Source organism: Elgaria multicarinata, chromosome 6, assembly GCF_023053635.1.
Source record: "Elgaria multicarinata webbii isolate HBS135686 ecotype San Diego chromosome 6, rElgMul1.1.pri, whole genome shotgun sequence".
NCBI lineage: Eukaryota > Metazoa > Chordata > Lepidosauria > Squamata > Anguidae > Elgaria > Elgaria multicarinata.
Window position 1 is genome coordinate 117556507 of NC_086176.1, and position 18958 is coordinate 117575464.

Consider the following 18958-nt stretch of genomic DNA (forward strand, 5'->3'; position numbering starts at 1 on the left):
TTCAGTCTTTGCCATGTTAAGTTTCAAACGACGATGAAGCAGCCAGGCTGAGATATCTGAAAGACATGCCGAGATACGATCGTGAACATCTGGAGAAAGTTCCGGAGATGAAAGATATAATTGTGTATCATCGGCATACAGGTGATATTGGAGGCCGTGAGATTGAATAAGCTTGCCCAAGGGCAGCATGTATAGAGAGAACAACAACGGGCCAAGCACCGAGCCTTGCGGAACCCCAACTGAAAGGGGAAAAGAGGAGGACGAGCTGCCGTTAGCCGACACGCTGAAAGAGCGACCCTCTAGATAGGAGGCGAACCAGTTATAGACAGAGCCACAGAGTCCAAGGTCATGGAGGGAATCTAAGAGAAGATCGTGATCAACCGTGTCAAAGGCTGCGGTTAGATCAAGGAGATGACGTTAAACTGATGACGCTCACATCTCAACATTCATTCCACAATTCTGTGACTTGCGCTAAGCTGACACTTTCCAAAGACTCAAAATGAGCTCCAAAACTCTTCCAGCTGATAGGCCCCTTGCACTTTGGGGATGTCAGCACGACATACGCTTGCCACATCATCCCCAGTTTGCTACGGCGTTGGTACCAAAAGAGACTGAAAAACCCTGGGTTACCAAAACAACCCAAAAGCTATTGACAACGGTCAGCCTGTCTCACTGTGAGGGATGGCTAACTGTGCACTCTCTGTCCACCAGAGGGCACCTTCACTGTACATAAATGCACCGTTCATTCCGGCTCTTGTACGCATGTGACAGGGAAGTCTTGCATTTTCACAGGTAATAGGACGGAGTACTGAGTGGATTCTTCTGTTTAATTCTCGTTTTCGACAACTGACTATCGCAGCAATAGAACAAAAACTGGGACTAGAAATTATAACGTAATTTCAGCCACGACTGAACTATGCGCAGAGATATAATCAGGGGGTAAAAAGTGCCTAATAACTGAACAAAACATTGGTTTGCAGGTGGAGAAGGACCTATCCTGAGCCGTGCCCGATGCACAACCGTTCACATCCGACCCACCACACTTAGCAAAATCACACCAGCTGCCACATTTTAGAAATAGCGTTGGGTGGAAAAATTAAGGACACCTGGCTGCCCAAACACTTGATTTTTGCATTTAACACTTTAGCACATTGGCCAAACTTGACGCCTTTGCTCCTCCATTGCTGATAAATTGGCCACTGTTTTTCTAGTTCTTTGAAGTGTTCCCGTCTCCAGTAATTCTAGCGTTTCCTGCCTGCGCGATCCTTCATCCTGCAGCAACTCCCAAGATTTGCAACGTGAGCAATTGTACGCTGCTCCAATTTTCATCGAGACAGTGGGACGTGGGAAACTGTAAACCATCACCCTCTCTATGGACCCAATCTGCCCAACCCTCTCCCCATGGCCAGTATTTTAAAAGAAACATTAATCGCAAGCATGCATTTAACCGAACATGTTGTTTGGCCCTCAATTGCTCATGTTTATGGATATATGGGATTGGGAGGTCATACAATGCAGCCTTCCACTGGCCACCTATGGACAAAAAACAACAACCCCTATGACATGTATGTATTGTATGTATTATCGCATTAATATCCCACCTTTTTTCCTCCAAGGAACCCAAGGTGGCATACATACTCCTCTTCCTCTCTATTTTATCCTCACAACAACCCTGTGAGGAGGGTTGGGCTGAGAGTCTGTGACTATCCCAAAGTCACCCAGTGGGTTTCCATGGCCGAGTGGGGACTAGAAACCGGATCTCCTGACTCCCAGTCCGACACTTTAGCCACCACACCACACTGGCCAGCTAGTCACTCTGGCGCACAAGCAGGCAGGCAGACACATACACACACACACACGTAAGAACTTAAGAAGTGCCCTGAGGCTGGATCAGACCAAGGGTCCATCTAGTCCAGCACTCTGTTCACACAGGGGCCAACCAGCCCTCGGCCAGGGACCAACAAAGCAGGACATGGTGCAACAGCACCCTCCCGCCCATGTTTCCCAGCAACTGGAGCACACAGGCTTACTGCCTCAAATACTGGAGATAGCACACAACCATCAGGGCCAGTAGTTATTGATAACCTTCGCCTCCAGGAATTTATCCAACCCCATTTTGAAGCCATCCAGATTGGTGGCCATCACTACATCTTGTGGTAGTGAGTTCCATAATTTAACTTTGCGTTGCGTGAAGAATTACTTCCTCTTATTCAGCCAGGGTCTCCCACCAATCAGTTTCATGGGATGACCCCTGGTTCTAGGATTTTGAGAGAGGGAGAAAAATGTCTCCCTATCCACATTCTCCATACCATGCATAATTTTGCACACCTCTATCATGTCTCCCCTTAGACTCCTTTTTTCCAAGCTAAACAATCAATCCCAGTTGGTGTAACCTTCCCTCACAGGGGAGATGCTCCAGCCCCTTAATCCTTTTAGTTGCCCTTTTCCAGCTCTATATCCTTTTTTAGGTGTGGTGACTAAAACTGTACACAGTATTCTAAGTGTGGTCGCACCATAGATTTGAATGCCTGGGCATTTGTCTCTCTGCTTGTTTCAGGGGATCCAAACAACTGTCTGTCTCTCTAGTGACATCATAATTTGCTGGCTCCCTAGTCTAACACTTGTCTATCACACAATGCTCTAACCATTAACCCTGCCCATTTCAGGACACCTAGAACTTGGCAAGACTACAGCAGAAGTTCTTCCTCGTCCTTCAACTTGTCTGGAATGGGACAGGGAACCTGAACACCAATGGGAGAGAACACCACTAGGTTCCACTCCCAGAATTTGTAATAACTGCCCACACCAAAGCAGAGAGGATATTCTGTCTCCCTCTTGTGCCCAACAAATCTCATTTACTTCAGAGAGGTCCCAAAGATGGACAGGATCCATAATTAGTATGTTATGAGTTTTGTGAGCCAACGTGTGTCAGTCAAGGTAGCCATCTTTCAGAATTTAGAGAAGTCCTCTTCTGCCGGAACAAGGGTCGAATTCAATTCAAAAGAAGGGCCGTTTGCCATTCAAAAGGTTACTATTCTCAGCCGTGCATATTGGCCCTTAGTAAAGAGCATTTCCTAGCTGTTGTGGGGCCAGCCTCTCACCTTTAGAGTCTTCAAACACACTAATATGATTGCCACCACTTAGGTGCTGCTTTAAATTTGCCCAAGGCAAACAAAGCCCTATGAAGAGAGACTGAAAGAACTGGGCATGTTTAGCCTGGAGAAGAGAAGATTGAGGGGAGACATGATAGCACTCTTCAAATCCTTAAAAGGTTGTCACACAGAGGAGGGTCAGGATCTCTTCTCAATCCTCCCAGAGTGCAGGACACGAAATAACGGGCTCAAGTTAAAGGAAGCCAGATTCCGGCTGGACCTCAGGAAAAACTTCCTGACTGTTAGAGCAGTGCGACAATGGAATCAGTTACCTAGGGAGGTTGTGGGCTCTCCCACACTCGAGGCATTCAGGAGGCAGCTGGACAACCCTCTGTCAGGGATGCTTTAGGGTGGATTCCTGCATTGAACAGGGGGTTGGACTCGATGGCCTTGTAGGCCCCTTCCAACTCTGCTATTCTATGATTTTATGAATACAAGACATTTTACCCTGAAAAGCTTTCAATTTCTTCCCCATACAGGCCAATGGGGCAACGAAAAACCAATCACACAAAGAACGAACATACGGTTTGCATCTCTCGTACACACCACGCACGCGTTCTCAAGAGCATGACTGGGAGTTGTGGCTAGACATTATCAAGAAAACATGCCCTTCTGGATTCAGCTACTCCTTTCAAAGAAGTCTTCAAAAGCTAATAAAATTATCATTTTAAGCCGTCTTTGAAATGGATAGTAGCGATCAACCTCTGCTGAGTGATGTTTCTCGCAACCCCAGGCATGAGAGAGCTTCATTCAAACCTTTTGATTTGTTTAATTTAAACTAGCTTTTCACTCAAAGCACTTCCAGTTAACAGCTGCAGGTTATATCTGCTAAAACTTTCCCAGCACTTTTCAAAAGAGGACGACTAGTTTCAAAGACAACGGCTCGGTTCGTGGATTCACACCAGGCCCGCGATCTCCCACTGCAGTTGACAGACGCACCTACAGCTGACTTTGTATGGATCCTGGGTCAAAGAACTTCGGTGACACAGAAGCCTCAAGAGTTTCAGCTCTTCGCTGGGCTGCCTCCCTCACCAAGCAATCTGCATAAGCAATTTAAAGCAGCAGCCACGTTTAAAAACGATGAAAAAGAAGTAATCGAAGCCAGAGAGTGGCCTTTGATCACATCGACGCTGGGAAAGCACTGTTTGCAGAATACAATGAGGACCGTGCTGAGGCATCGTGGGCTGCACTCCCAGCTGTAAATATGTATTCGCCCGTTTGAAGTAGAAGACTGGCAGGTTACCTGCACATACCAAAGGCAAGTGTATCCGCTAATCAATGTGCAGCCACAGGTAACACTCAGAAGGCATCCACTGTTTCCATAAATCAAAAAAAGACACATTAAGACAGGATTCTTCACTGCAAGGCCTGAGGGCCCACTGGAGGCTCTTGATCTCTTCAAGTGTGGCTCACCACCTCTCTCTCTCTCTCTCTCACTCACTCTCTCTCTCACACACACACTTTTACAGTAGCTGCTCACTCTGCTGCAGCAAAGGGCCAGCAGCTGTGATCTAGGCTACTATTTATTTATATACCGCCCAATAGCTGAAGCTCTGTGGGCGGTTCACAAAAATTAAAATCATAGTAAGACAACCAACAGGTTAAAAGCACAAATACACAATACAATATAAAAAGCACAACCAGAATAAAAACCACGCAGCAAAATTGATATAAAGATAAAATACAGAGTTAGAACAGTAACATTTAAATTTAAGTTAAAATTAAGTGTTAAAATACTGGGAGAATAAAAAGGTCTTCAGTTGGCGACGAAAGGAGTACAGTGTAGGCACCAGGCAGACCTCTCTGGGGAGCTCATTCCACAACCGGGGTGCCACGGTGGAGAAAGCCCTCCTCCTAGTAGCCACCTGCCTCACTTCCTTTGGCAGGGGCTCACGGAGAAGGGCCCCTGTAGATGATCTTAAGGTCCGGGCAGGTACATATGGGAGGAGGCGTTCCTTCAAATAACCTGGCCCCAAACCGTTTAGGGCTTTAAATGTCAATACCAGCACTTTGAATCGGGCCCAGACCTGGACTGGCAGCCAATGAAGTTGTAAAAGGACTAGAGGAGGTTTTGGAGGGGAGCCGGATGACCTGCCAGAGCTCAGCTGTAAAGTCGCTGGGGGGGGGGGGGAGAGAGAGAGAGAGAGAACACAAGAGCAATCAGCCAATTATCTGTGATGCAGGAGGAGCCTAAGTCTAAAGAGCAATGTGACTGGCTAGCTGCAGTGCTGCACTGCACAGGTGCTGGAGGGGAAATCGAATGCCCGGGAGAGCCGGGAGGGGAGGGGGGAGAGTGCAAAATCTCAACCTGTTCTGGGAGATTTTGCAGCACTGAGTAGAACAGAGCACTCTCCCAGTGACGAGAACAAGATCCATCCGTCCCGATCCTGCCGGAATCTGCCTGCCTGGCGACGTGGTGAGTGACTGATGAGGCCTTGCTTGCACGACTTGGAGGAGAGGTCCAAAAATGCCTACAGCTGAGTACGGTGCACAGTTTCACTGCTTGACAGGGCGGGGAAGAGGAGAGACACACACCGGCAAAGGCCTGGGAAATGCCCTCAAGCAAGGCCTGGGCCCACAGCGTCTCCTCCTTGAAAAATAGTGAAGATCATGAAGGGGACAGGATACCAAGGGGGGAGGGAGCGCTCCCACGGCACAGGTGGCATCTGGACACCTAAGCAAGACGAAGAGAGTGAGATAGCAGAATAAGGAGACCGGCTGAAAGAGAGAACCGTATCCAGGAGGTCCCCCAACCTATCCAGCCATTCATCCCTCACTGCACGGCTTTTGACAAGCCACTCTGAAAACTCAGCCCCCTCCTCACTGCATCCACAAAAGAGGTGGGGGGGAATACTGCTGTTAATACTGACATGGCTGCTGGAAGGATTGTGGAAAATATATACATGAAGCTCTCTGAGCACTTTAAATGTTATATATGTGCTAAGTATTACTTCACTGTACACAGGAGCAACACACAGAGCCGAAAGGGGCCTGAGCCAAGCCAGAAATGGCTGGGGACCATCTAAGGCATGGAGAGACATGGGCCGGATCTACACTATTGCTTTAAAGCGCTTTATAACAGTTTTATAGTGCTTTAAAGCAGTTAAAGCGCTTTATAACTGTTATAGAGCGCTTTAAAGCAGTAGTGTAGATCCGGCCATGGCTGTGGACAAAAGAGTAAGCCGTGGGGAGACATGACTTCACTGGGGCCATGATTACGGACAAAAGAGTAAATGGATACAGGGAGAAGATTAATCCTGGGAGATTGCCCAAAGCCAAGCACAGTTCCCTTCTCTGAGCGGGTAAGCGTGTTAGTTGTGTGCAACCACAGAAGAGGCTGATGTGTCAGTGGACACCTCAAGACCAGGGATTTGAGGAAATCATAGCCCCACACCCTCCATCCTCTCCATGCCTTCTAATCCCAGTTTGAGAAACCATTGCATCCCGTCCCCCCACCCAGCCCATGGCATATCAGTCTGTGCTGGCCCTGCAAACCAGGTTCAGAAGCCAAGATTTGCATACTATGGTTTCCCTCAAACCAGGATAGGAGGCAGAGCAACAGCAAGTGCAAGGAAGAAGGACAAGGGTGCGCCATGAAGATAAGACTCCTGGCATCTCATTCGCACAACCACAGTTTGTGGTTACATATGAATTACCCCACTGGGATTCTCAGACGCGCAATGGGCAACATCAAAAACTTACTCAAGAAGTCGTCCAATGCCAAGGTGGAGCCTTGCAGCAAAAACAGATAGAAAACAAGATCGATTTTCACACACACAAAAAGATCTGCAGGATTTATGCAGAAATGCCCCAGGCTTTCCTTCTCACACAGTAGAGGGACTCATGAGACTGAAGAAGAGGAAGTGGGGAAAACCCACTACAGGGTGTTTACTGCAGAATGAGCCGAAATTAACCCCTATGACTCCAGATCCTCACTCAATATTAACAAAGACAACCAGCCTAATGTAAGTGATTAAATTAACTCTTTTAACATGCTGCCCCTCGATTCCGTTCTCTCTTTGATTCTGCGAGTGACACCTTAAGAGACATCCATTTCACATGAAACAGCTTGTTTACCCACCCTAAAACCTTGGCACACAGTGAGGAATGGATCAATAAATTAATTAATAAACCTTATGCTTTATTTCTCGCTTATATCACCCAACCAAATCACGTCTTCCTAGACAGCTCGGCCAGGCCAGCCCAGGAGAGCAGCAAGGGGGTTGGACTCGATGGCCTTGTAGGCCCCCTTCCAACTCTGCTATTCTATGATTCTATGATTCTATTGGGCAAGAGTTCCTCGTTGGAAGCAATGACCTGAAGGCTTTCAGAATTGCCCTGTGAGACAAACCAGCCTCAGAGGACAAGGCAAGGGGGCACTAGAGGACTTACCGGTTTACCATCTCCAGATCTTTACACAAAATTAATAGCTATAAACTCCACAAACATAGCTTAAGATGCACTTTTACACCAGAAACTCCCATACAACTGAAGTACAACTCTACATTAGTGCCACAGTAATGTACGCCACCTGAGGTCTTAATGATATAGGGCGGGATACAAATGTTTTAAATAAATAAATAATTTGTTAGAAAATAGTGATGCCCACATTGCAGGAATAAACTACTACTGTCTTGGAGAGCGGGGGAGGAATCTTTAAGTCTCCTTCGCATCCTCCCATACAACCATGGTTGCCTGTCCTGGCCACGAGGACATTTTGGGCTGCATTAATAGAAGTATAGCTTCCAAATCACGTGAGATACTGGGTTCCTCTCTATTCGGCCCTGGTTAGGCCTCATTTAGAGTATTGCGTCCAGTTCTGGGCTCCAAAATTCAAGAAGGATGCAGACAAGCTGGAGCGTGTTCAGAGGAGGGCAACCAGGATGGTCAGGGGTCTGGAAACAAAGCCCTATGAAGAGAGAACTGGGCATGTTTAGCCTGGAGAAGAGAAGATTGAGGGGAGACCTGATAGCACTCTTCAAATACTTAAAAGGTTGGCACACAGAGGAGGGCCAGGATCTCTTCTCGATCCTCCCAGAGTGCAGGACACGGAATAACAGGCTCAAGTTAAAGGAAGCCAGATTCCAGCTGGACATCAGGAAAAACTTCCTGATTGTTAGAGCAGTATGACAATGGAACCAGTTACCTAGGGAGGTTGTGGGCTCTCCCACACTAGAGGCCTTCAAGAGGCAGCTGGACAACCATCTGTCAGGGATGCTTTAGGGTGGATTCCTGCATTGAGCAGGGGGTTGGACTCGATGGCCTTGTAGGCCCCTTCCAAATCTGCTATTCTATGATTCTAGTAGCAGCCACTTTTCAGTCTCAGGAGAACAATGTCATGAGCAACTATCACTTACACTGCAATCCTAAATAAAAAATCATGTTTTCTCAGAAATCAGCCCCTCCAAGTCCAATGGGCTTAGGCTCAGGTAAGTGTGCAAAGGACTGCAGCTTCAGGGTCTTGATCTAGCATCCATCTCTCCCTTCATATCTTTCATTTTAAAAGCCATACTGACCTGCTGCCCAGGTACATCTGTGTTTCTCAAGGCGTCCATTGGGAGAGGGGTAGCAGCTACAGGTACCTTGGCCTTCAATTCTGCTTTTTGAGCTTTTAGCAGGTGCCTTGCTCTAAAATTCCTCTCTGCAGAAACTCCTGTAAATTGAACAAACAAGATCAGGAAAATGACCAGTTGCTCTCGCAAAGCACCTTCCGCATTGACACTCCCAACAAAAAGAGGAAATGAAACCGTCACCAAAAAAAAGCTTAAGCAGCACTTTCTAGAAATCCCCGTAACAAACACACACACACACAAGCCGGACCTGGGAACTCCCAAGGAAATTCTGCCCAGTGCCTTAAGGACCCTGAAGCTGGGATTTATTATTCCCATCGAGACACAGCAGTCTAAAGCATGATTTTAAGATCCTGTAAAGGCCACACCATAAACCAAAGATTAATAGTTTTTATTGGCTCCAGTTAGTCAGTGCACCGGCTGCCTGGTGCTTTTCAACACTTCTCTTTTTAAGACAAAGTTCAATTATTTCATATGCAAACTCACACATTTTAATCACTGTGGAGTGGTTTAATCAGGTTTATAAATGCCGTGTGCAAGTCTCACTTGGTTCAGCTTACTGCTCTCCCTCCCATTTCTCTTACAGATGAAGCTGACTTGTTTTAATCCAAGCCAGCTACATGTCTACCTCTCCCTAAAATGAGAAACACGCTAAAACTAATTAGCAGTAAGAAGACCTGGAAGAGTGAGCAAAGTTTTTCCTGCCATTATTCCTGTATCATTTATAGGGCAATCAAGGAAAGGTTACCATATCTTTGTCATGTGATAAAGATGTGACATCTTTTCATACATAGGTCAGTAGTTTTCTATGTTTCATTCCGTGTGGCTGCTTTGGCATGATCCCAAGCTTCTCTCAGTTTTTGAAGGGTCCAGAAACCCTTGACCCAAGAAGCCAGCGGGGGAGACCAATTAGCGCAATATAGAAAAGGCCACAAGCTAATCAACCAGTTTCGGCATACAGAATAATTTGCTTGGAGCAGAAAACTTTTTCGATCAAACACGTGGGAAATATGTCAAAGAAATCCAACTAACTGCAAGAAATATACTTCATAGCACTAGTCACTGCTTCTCAAGGCCAATGCAGAAGCTGCGTTATCAAACAAACGAACAATTCCTGTGTCACAGCAGCAGGAAACGCCACTCTGGCTTGCTGGCTCAGTTCAGACAACACGTTTCTCAACCGTGGTTTTAGAACTCCACGGTGGAGTTTTTACACCACCACTGAGCAATGTGCTGTCTGGCAGGATGGAGGTTTTTTTTGGAAAACACTCCATGCAGAACATCCACGCTGTGCAGAAGAGTTCCTGCACAACTGTTGCGTGGTGGGCTCCATGGAGTTTTCCAATACAATGAGTTGACTTTTCCCACTGGCTACAGAGTTCTCTGGCAAGAGCGGCAAAAAGAGAGAGTGTTGCTCTAGGAGAGCCACCGGGATTGTGTTTTCGCAGCAATGGCTAATGGGATACCATCAAGAGGATCGGAGGAGGGGAGAGGGTGGAGGAAACATTGAAATGGATTTTACTCAACTCCACAGTAGCCCACAGTCACACAACGGTGAAGTTAGAAAGTGTTGTGTGGGGAGTACCTCCTAAAAACTCAACCGTTGATTGGAGTTGTCACACTGCGTTGACTAACATGTTGTCTGAACCGAGCCATTGACAGATTTGATGCAGTTATTTCTTATTTTTATAGATAAGGGATTTCTTTTTTAATTGGAAAAACTAAAATACAAAAAACTGGTCAAAGCAGGCCAATTGGAAGGGGCCTCACACTCTCCCCATTTCCTTCTGCTACCTGCAGACTGGTTGGCCAGCTGGTGGTAGCCCAGGCAAGCTAATGGAACTCAAACACCAAATCTAGTTGATCAGGAAGTCAGTTTCTGATGATCATACAACCCACGATTTGCTAACTATGGGGTTCTTTGTAAGTGGCTGAGAGCAAGTGAGCATGCTGGCTCCCAACCAACAACTTCCACTTTACTAACCATGGGTTGAAACTCTGGGTTGCTTCTCCCTCAACAACCATATGAAATCCATATGGATTTCATATGGGCACCTACAAAACTAGGATTGGTAAAAAGGAAATTTCAACATTTTCTTCAACCTCGTAGAGAGAACTGAAACACTGGGCACTTACAAAAATGAAATGCTGGTGCCTAGAAACTTACAATTATTTTTCCATTTCTGCCAGAGAATTGTACTCCCAAGTTATTATTTGACATTTTATTTTATTGCCCCCATCCCAAGGGTTACAATACATCCCCATCTCATTTTAACCACTGTATTTGAACCATTATGTATGATGTTGTATTTTTAAAGGTTTTTAATCTTTGAACACCACAGAGAAACTCTGACTATAGGGCAGTACAGAAGTGTAATAAATGAATTTCAACAGTAGATCTGAACCACGTACTGCCTAATTCATTATCTGAAGCAACACAATGATTCGCTTATATTTTGCAACCGTTCAAAGCTCATACCTGGGACATATACAGGCGGTTGGTCTTCATCAGAAACTGAATGCAATGTCATTCAAGGAAAGCAAAGGGCAAACGGTTTGTTCTGTTCTCTGTTTTAGAGCCTGAAGCCTTTAAATGTGTGATGGGAAAGATTTATTCCATCTCACAATAAAAAGCCCACAGGCAGCAGAATACAGAGGGAAAGACTATCAAAGCAGATATTTCTCTACATTCACTTTTGGTTATTAACCCTTAAAATAAAGGGACACCAATTAAAGTTTGTTTTTTTTATTAAAGACCCTGTAACTAGCACAATCAATGAGATGAAGAATGACAACATTTTTGGGTTTCAAAATCATTTTAGGGTCATATCTTTATGAGACCAACTCAACGTTCACAAAAACGTGCAAGCTTTCGAGGTCCCCAGATCTCTTTATCCGTCAAGATAATACAAAGTTGTGGAGGGGGAACAAGATTGGGGTGGGGGGAAGCTTTGATGAAGTCTGCATCGTAAGATTCTTAAGACGAAATGGGTGCGTCCACAATTCAATTGTCTGCGTCCACAATTCAAGAAGGACGCAGACAAGCTGGAGCGTAATCAGAGGAGGGCAACCAGGATGATCAGGGGTCTGGAAACAAAGCCCTTAGCACTCTTCAAATACTTCAAAGGTTGTCACACAGAGGAGGGCCAGGATCTCTTCTCGATCCTCCCAGAGTGCAGGACACGGAATAACGGGCTCAAGTTAAAGGAAGCCAGATTCCAGCTGGACATCAGGAAAAACTTCCTGACTGTTAGAGCAGTACGACAATGAAACCAGTTACCTAGGGAGGTTGTGGGCTCTCCCACACTAGAGGCCTTCAAGAGGCAGCTGGACAACCATCTGCCAGGGATGCTTTAGGGTGGATTCCTGCAGTGAGCAGGGAGTTGGACTTGATGGCCTTGTAGGCCCCTTCCAACTCTGCTATTCTTTGATTCTATGAGGGGGAGGATGCAGACGTTCAAAGTAGAATCTACCAGGTGTTGTGATGTTTTCAGAGTGCACCTGAGACTGCTAAAACAAGAAATAATGGCCAATCCCACATTTTTAAAAAATATATACAGTATATATCTAGCTATTACTCAGAACTGTCTCCATCTACATTTATGTGGGTTAGCCTTGATCATACAGGAACTCATGCAGGCTATACAGTCAAAGCATGCTTCTAAGACACTAATTATGGACAGGGGGGACCCAAGCCTTACATTCAAATGTGACAAAAAGCAATCTGGAGCTCTTAGAAGTACAGACTAGGATAGGGTTGAGAGGCAGGAAAGAAAACTGGGGAGAGCAGCCGCCACAGGGTCTCCATCTGTAGCAAAAGACTGCCAAAAGACATGCTTAGATCAAGCACCATTTTTTTCTACCCCAGAGACAAACAAAGTACAGAAAAATCTGCCTTCTAACTCCAAATCCTTAGCACTCATCCACAATCTTCTAGTGGATCCTTGGAGGAACAGGAGGATACAGATGTGATAAGCATCTGAACTCCTTTGGATTCTAATCTGCTTTTGGGGAAAGACACATCTCATAACTAAGTTATGAACAACACACTTCCACGAAAAGGAGACATAAACTATTGCTTCAACTCCCTTCTGTACCAGTCAGGCAGCATCTGGAGCACTGTGTCCAGTTCTGGGTACCATGTTTTAAAAAGGCTGTTGACAAAATGAAGTGGGCACCAGTCAAGATGGCGGAAATCAAGTCATAGAATCATAGAATCATAGAATAGCAGAGTTGGAAGGGGCCTACAAGGCCATCGAGTCCAACCCCCTGCTCACTGCAGGAATCCATCCTAAAGCATCCCTGACAGATTGTTGTCCAGCTGCCTCTTGAAGGCCTCTAGTGTGGGAGAAGCCACAACGTCACCAGGCAACTGATTCCATTGTCGTACTGCTCTAACAGTCAGGAAGTTTTTCCTGAGGTCCAGCTGGAATCTGGCTTCCTGTAACTTGAGCCTGTTATTCCGTGTCCTGCACTCTGGGAAGATCAAGAAGAGATCCTGGCCCTCCTCTATGTGACCACCTTTTAAGTATTTGAAGAGTGCTCTCATGTCTCCCCTCAATCTTCTCTTCTCCAGGCTCAACATGCCCAGTTCTTTCATAGGACATGCCCAGTCCTATGAGGAATGTTTGAAAATGCTGCGTATAATTAGATATAGAGAACAGAAGGTTAAGAACATGCTGGATCAGACCAAGGGTCCATCTAGTCCAGCACTCTGTTTACACAGTGGCCAACCAGCCATCGGCCAGGGGGCAACAAAGCAGGACATGGTGCAACAGCACCCTCCCACCCATGTTCCCCAGCAACTGGTGCAAAGGGGAGAGATAACAGCTGTCTTCAAATATCTGAGAGGATGACATACTCCATGGATAAAGTCATGTCCTCCAGCCACGGCCACTAGTTATCCCAGCAGCCCTCGTGGCAGGGAAAGGTACATGCCAGCTACTCCAGCCATCGCTATACGACAGTGACCACAGAGAGAGTCCACACCAGCTACAGCATCAGTGGAAGTGGTCACGGGGATTTCCGCACGGAGCAGCCAGAGCGAACGACAATGGTCCCGCCACACAACATGGGAACCATCCCTGGGGTATGTTACCCCCAGGGCACATGATAGGTAACAAGGTGGGTGTTTCATGGGGAGGGGGGGAACGCATCCCACACAACATAGAATCATAGAAGAGCAGAGTTGGAAGGGGCCTACAAGGCCATCGAGTCCAACCCCCAGCTCAATGCAGGAATCCACCTTAAAGCATCCCTGACAGATGGCTGTCCAGCTGCCTCTTGAAGGCCTCTAGTGTGGGAGAGCCCACAACCTCCCTAGGTAACTGATTCCATTGTTGTACTGCTCTAACAGTCAGGAAGTTTTTCCTGATGTCCAGGAAGGCCTCTAGTGTGGAAGAGACCACCACCTCCCTAGGTAACATGCTAATCCACCATGGATTACCCAAAAAGGCAATCCGCAGTGGCTTAGCATGACATCCAAACAGAATGCTAGAACCAAGGGATGGAAATTACAAAGAAGCAGATTTCAGCTAAACATTAAAAGAGAGGTCCTCCAGCTATTTTGGCCTACAAACCCCATCAGCCTGTAGCGAATGGTGAAGGATAATGGGAGTTGTAGGCCAACAAATCTCAAGGGCCACAAATTGCCCGTCCTTGCATTAGAAGCTTCCTAATGGGAAAGGAGGTTCAACAGTGGAGCAAACTGCTTAGGGAGATGGCGAGTTCTCCTTCGCTGGAGGCCTTTAAACACAGGCTGGAGAGCCTTCAGTCACGGATGCTGTAGCTGCATCTTGCATTGCAGATCCTGCACTGAGGGGGATGAGATGACCTCCAAGGTCCCTTCGGACACTATGAAATGATTGAATCATAGGTGAACAGAGAGTGAAAAGAAGATTAGGCTCCTTCAGAAAACAACTGCTGTCCTAGACAATATCTAGAGTTTGCAGGACTGGGAGGAGAGCTATTTGTCAGTGCTAAGCCCAAAGAGGAAGGTTACCATAGGTCTGTTTTTCCCCCCCTAGCAACAAATCTACAAAGAAGCAGGGGGGATTGCAGGGAGAAAGAAAATTAGTCCTGCTCTTTTTCTCCCATAGCGGAAGTGTCTGGAAACTTTGTTTCTCCGCTGTTTTAAGGGCAGGAATGAGAGGCTGTCACAAGGCAATTGTGAAGACAGCCATTCCAGACACTTCTCAGACTAAAATCCAGAGCACACCGCGGCCTGCTAGTTTACCACCTTGCCCTACACTTGCTACTATGACGTACCATAAATCATTCCCGGCATCATGAAATCATGATGGACTTCATGATGCAACCGCTGCAAGTACCAAGTGACGCCATTCTTGTTCTTAACGAAGTGCAACGATGCCCTTTTTCGGACTACAGAAACAGCGTAAAACCTAAAAGAAGCCATGTCCCAAATCTACCTTTTCTCTGTTCTGCTTGCAGGCAGGGTTTTAGTGCTACAACCACTGCATATCAAATGGTGGCAGCTTCAATTTGAAGCTGCTTGTAAAAACTCTAGATGGCTGACCTGACGTTTTATTTTTTTAAGAAAGTGTACTCTACATATACCTGTAGAATGGAGGTAACATTTCACCCCTTTTTTAAGAATTAGTGGAAAGGGTCTTTGGTTTCTCTCATCTAGCATTTCCCAGGCTACTAACAACGGAAGTCAACAACACCACATTATAAGGTCTTTAAGGGGACTGCTAGATAGGAAGGTCTCAAGAACAATATTCAACTGGGAAGATGGTCTGATTGTCAAACGAGCCAGCTCATCCTTGGATATTCAGCATTCTACAATTCCACCCCAACTATTCATTTGTCACTCCACAAGCCATCCTATGTAACATCTACGTTTCTGATCTCGATCCTCCCAGAGTGCAGGACACGGAATAACGGGCTCAAGTTAAAGGAAGCCAGATTGCAGCTGGACATCAGCAAAAACTTCCTGACTGTTAGAGCAGTACGACAATGGAACCAGTTACCTAGGGAGGTTGTGGGCTCTTCTCCCACACTAGAGGCCTTCAAGAGGCAGCTGGACAGCCATCTGTCAGGGATGCTTTAGGGTGGATTCCTGCATTGAGCAGGGGGTTGGACTCGATGGCCTTGTAGGCCCCTTCCAACTCTGCTATTCTATGATCTTATATACACTGTGAGAGAATGTGGGATGCTTGCTATTAATACCAAACAATAATGCTGTGCCAGACTTGCGTTAGGTACAGCAGAGAAAAGACCATAGCAATATTTTCCCAGGCGTTTTAATGTTTAAGTTTCGATTGTATAAATCTGTTGTTGCATTTTTAAATCTTTACACAGCTGCAGGTTTTACTCTGATTTTATACTGTGGTTTTAAACTTGTAGAAGTTTTATATTATGTTTTATCATGTAGTATTTTATGTTGCTGTTGTATTTATATCCCGCCTTTTTTCCTCCAAGGAACCCAAGGCGGCATACATAATCCTCCTCCCCTCCATGTTATCCTCACAACAACAACCCTGTGAGGTGGGTTGGGCTGAAAGTGTGTGACTGGCCCAAAGTCACCCAGTGGGTTTCCATGGCCGAGTGGGGACTAGAACCCAGATCTCTCGACTCGCAGTCCAGCACTTTAGCCACTACACCGCACTGGCTTTTAATTGTTGCAAACTGACCAGAAAACTTTAGCTATGCTGCAGTATAGAAATGTAATCAGTTAATATTCCTGGCATTAGTGTGGGGCCGTAAATAAGTGGAGTAAAGCCAAAGGAAAATAGTTTTAACAAGACGATGGGTGGTGGTTACATGTTAAGTGCTGAACTTTAACACAATGCTTTTGTGCTTTTTATATTGTATTTTGTATTTGCGGTTTTAGATGGTTGGTTGTTTTTTATGCTCTTTGTGGTTTTAATTTTTGTGAACCGCCCAAAGAGCTTCGGCTATTGGGAGGTATAAAAAGGTAATAAATAAATAAGATACTATTCTGTATCGTTAAAAGTATTAATCTATCATCCTAAACTTTTACCTACATGGCTACCCCTCTAAAAATTCTATCTATGCTGTAAATTCCTTTGAACAGGTTGGCAGATGGATATACACAGAGTTCCAAAGGATATGAAAATACTGAATTGCATAGATTTAAAAAATCCATTTATGACAATCACACTCTGTGACCAGATCCAAAACCAAGTAGGAGCAAGTCTGATTCTCATTTTCACAAGAAACATGGAGCAAGTTTAACTCACATCAAAGATGTCCTCAACTGCACCCCTTTACCACTTCCATATTGGTAAAGTAAACCACAGAACTAGCGAACACTGTCGTAATGAGGGCAAACGCTGCCCTCCACCACAGAAGCTGGATGCTCTGATCTTTATCAGCAGAGACTTCCACAGGGGGATACAAGCATCTCTGCTCTCCAAATGATCAAACAAACCATGCTTGGTTTTCTTAAACCCTGGATTTTTGTTTCCCTCCTCCTTCCTCCGCTCCCTCTCTGTATCCCAAATGCCTTTGTGCACTGCACTACTCGTATGTAAAGAGGCTGGGATTTTTTACTACTCTTGCCTGCTGCTTATGAAAAAAAAAACAAGAATCCACAATTTTGGGTTTGCACACAACAACATATGGTTTAAATAACCCACAGTTCACTACCCAACAACAAACCATTGTCTTCATTAAACAATTGTCATTACAGGCAAACCAGGTCAATATAAAAGTCCTCCAGCCACATACAAAAAAGCTGTGTTATGCAATTAAAGAAATCTTCTTCGATTAACTGTACACATTTTAGTTGTAAAAAGCAAACAAAGGTATTATGTTGACCGCTCGGAAAGGTTATCCAGAGATGTGGGTTGAGGTGTCATTGAGGTGTCTCCTTTTCATCAAACCCAGGTGAGGCAGTGGCTGTACTGAATCAGTGCCTGAGCACGGTAATGGACTGAATGAGGGCCAATAAACTGAGACTCAATCCAGTCAAGACGGATGTACTGTTAGCAGGTGGTTCGCCTGGCCAGCTAGGTGATGTTCACCCTGTTCTGGACAGGGCTGCACTCCCCCTAAAGGATCGGGTCCGTAGTTTGGGGGTGCTCTTGGATCCAGAACTTTCACTTGAGGTACAGGTGAACTCAGTGGCAAAGAGCACCTTTTATCAGCTTAGGCTGATATACCAACTGCGCCCTTATCTGGACAGAGATAGCCTAGCTACAGTTATCCATGCTCTCATAACCTCTCGTTTGGATCACTGCAACGCGTTATAAATGGTGCTGCCTTTGAAAACAGTCCGGAAACCTCAACTGGTACAAAACAGGGCAGCACATTTATTAACAGGGACTGGCCAGCGACACCACATCACGCCAGTCCTTTTCCAACTATACTGGCTGCGAGTCCAGGTCCGGGCCCGATTCAAAGTGCTGGTATTAACATTTAAAGCTCTAAACGGCTTGGGGCCTGGCTATCTGAAGGAACGCCTCCTCCCATATGTACCTGCCTGAACACCTAAGGTCATCCTCAGGGGTCCTTCTCTATGAGCCTCTGCCAAAGGAAGTAAGGCAAGTGGCTACCAAGATGAGGGCCTTCTCTGCTGTGGCACCCCAGCTGTGGAATGAGCTCCCTAAGGAGGTTCACCTGGCATTTACACTATGTTCTTTCAGACGCCAGGTGAAGTCCTTTTTATTCTCTCAGCTTTTTAACAGTTTATAAATGTAATTTTAACTTGGCTGTTTTAAATTTGTATTTCTGCACTGCTGCTAGGTTTTTATACTGTACTTTATATCATGTTTTTATACTGTTTGTTTTATACTTTGAGTGTTTATACTTAACTACCCACATGTTTAGTTTTTAACGGCTTTTAATGCTTTATGTGTGTATGTTCTGTGTTTTAGAATTTTAAATTTTGTACACTCATTTTTATCTTAATTTTTATAATTTCTGTAAACCGCCCAGAAAGTCCTGGCTATGGGAGCGGTATGTAAGTCAAAATGAAGGAGGGGAAAAACACTAAGCGAATCCAATGAAAAAGAAGAGATAGTCTCTAGTGTTTGAAAAACAGAAAAAGGTTTTATTTTTTGTAACATATATCTTCAATCTTTAAAAATCATGTTGTTGTAAATGGCCTATTATTATAAAAAGCTCAATTATAAAATGCTGCATTTAACTGTTGTAACTCACAGCATTTGGACTTGTGGTTTACGGATGTTATTCTGTTTCAGAAGCTCCTGAAGAAGGATCGGGAGATCCAAAACGTTGAGCTATTTA

At 45.4% G+C, this 18958-nt stretch overlaps 1 protein-coding gene across 2 annotated transcripts in view; it reads right to left on the bottom strand.

The window, feature by feature from the left end:
- Positions 1 to 18958, bottom strand: part of KIAA1328 (KIAA1328 ortholog) — a 266686-nt gene that overhangs the window by 246278 nt on the left and 1450 nt on the right. For both annotated transcript variants that reach the window (XM_063128321.1, XM_063128320.1), the window contains exons 2-3: positions 11202 to 11237; positions 8669 to 8805 (exon numbers count right to left, since the gene is read on the bottom strand). In XM_063128321.1, the coding sequence (XP_062984391.1) occupies positions 8669 to 8805; positions 11202 to 11237 (173 nt within the window). The remainder of the gene's footprint in view (positions 1 to 8668; positions 8806 to 11201; positions 11238 to 18958) is intronic.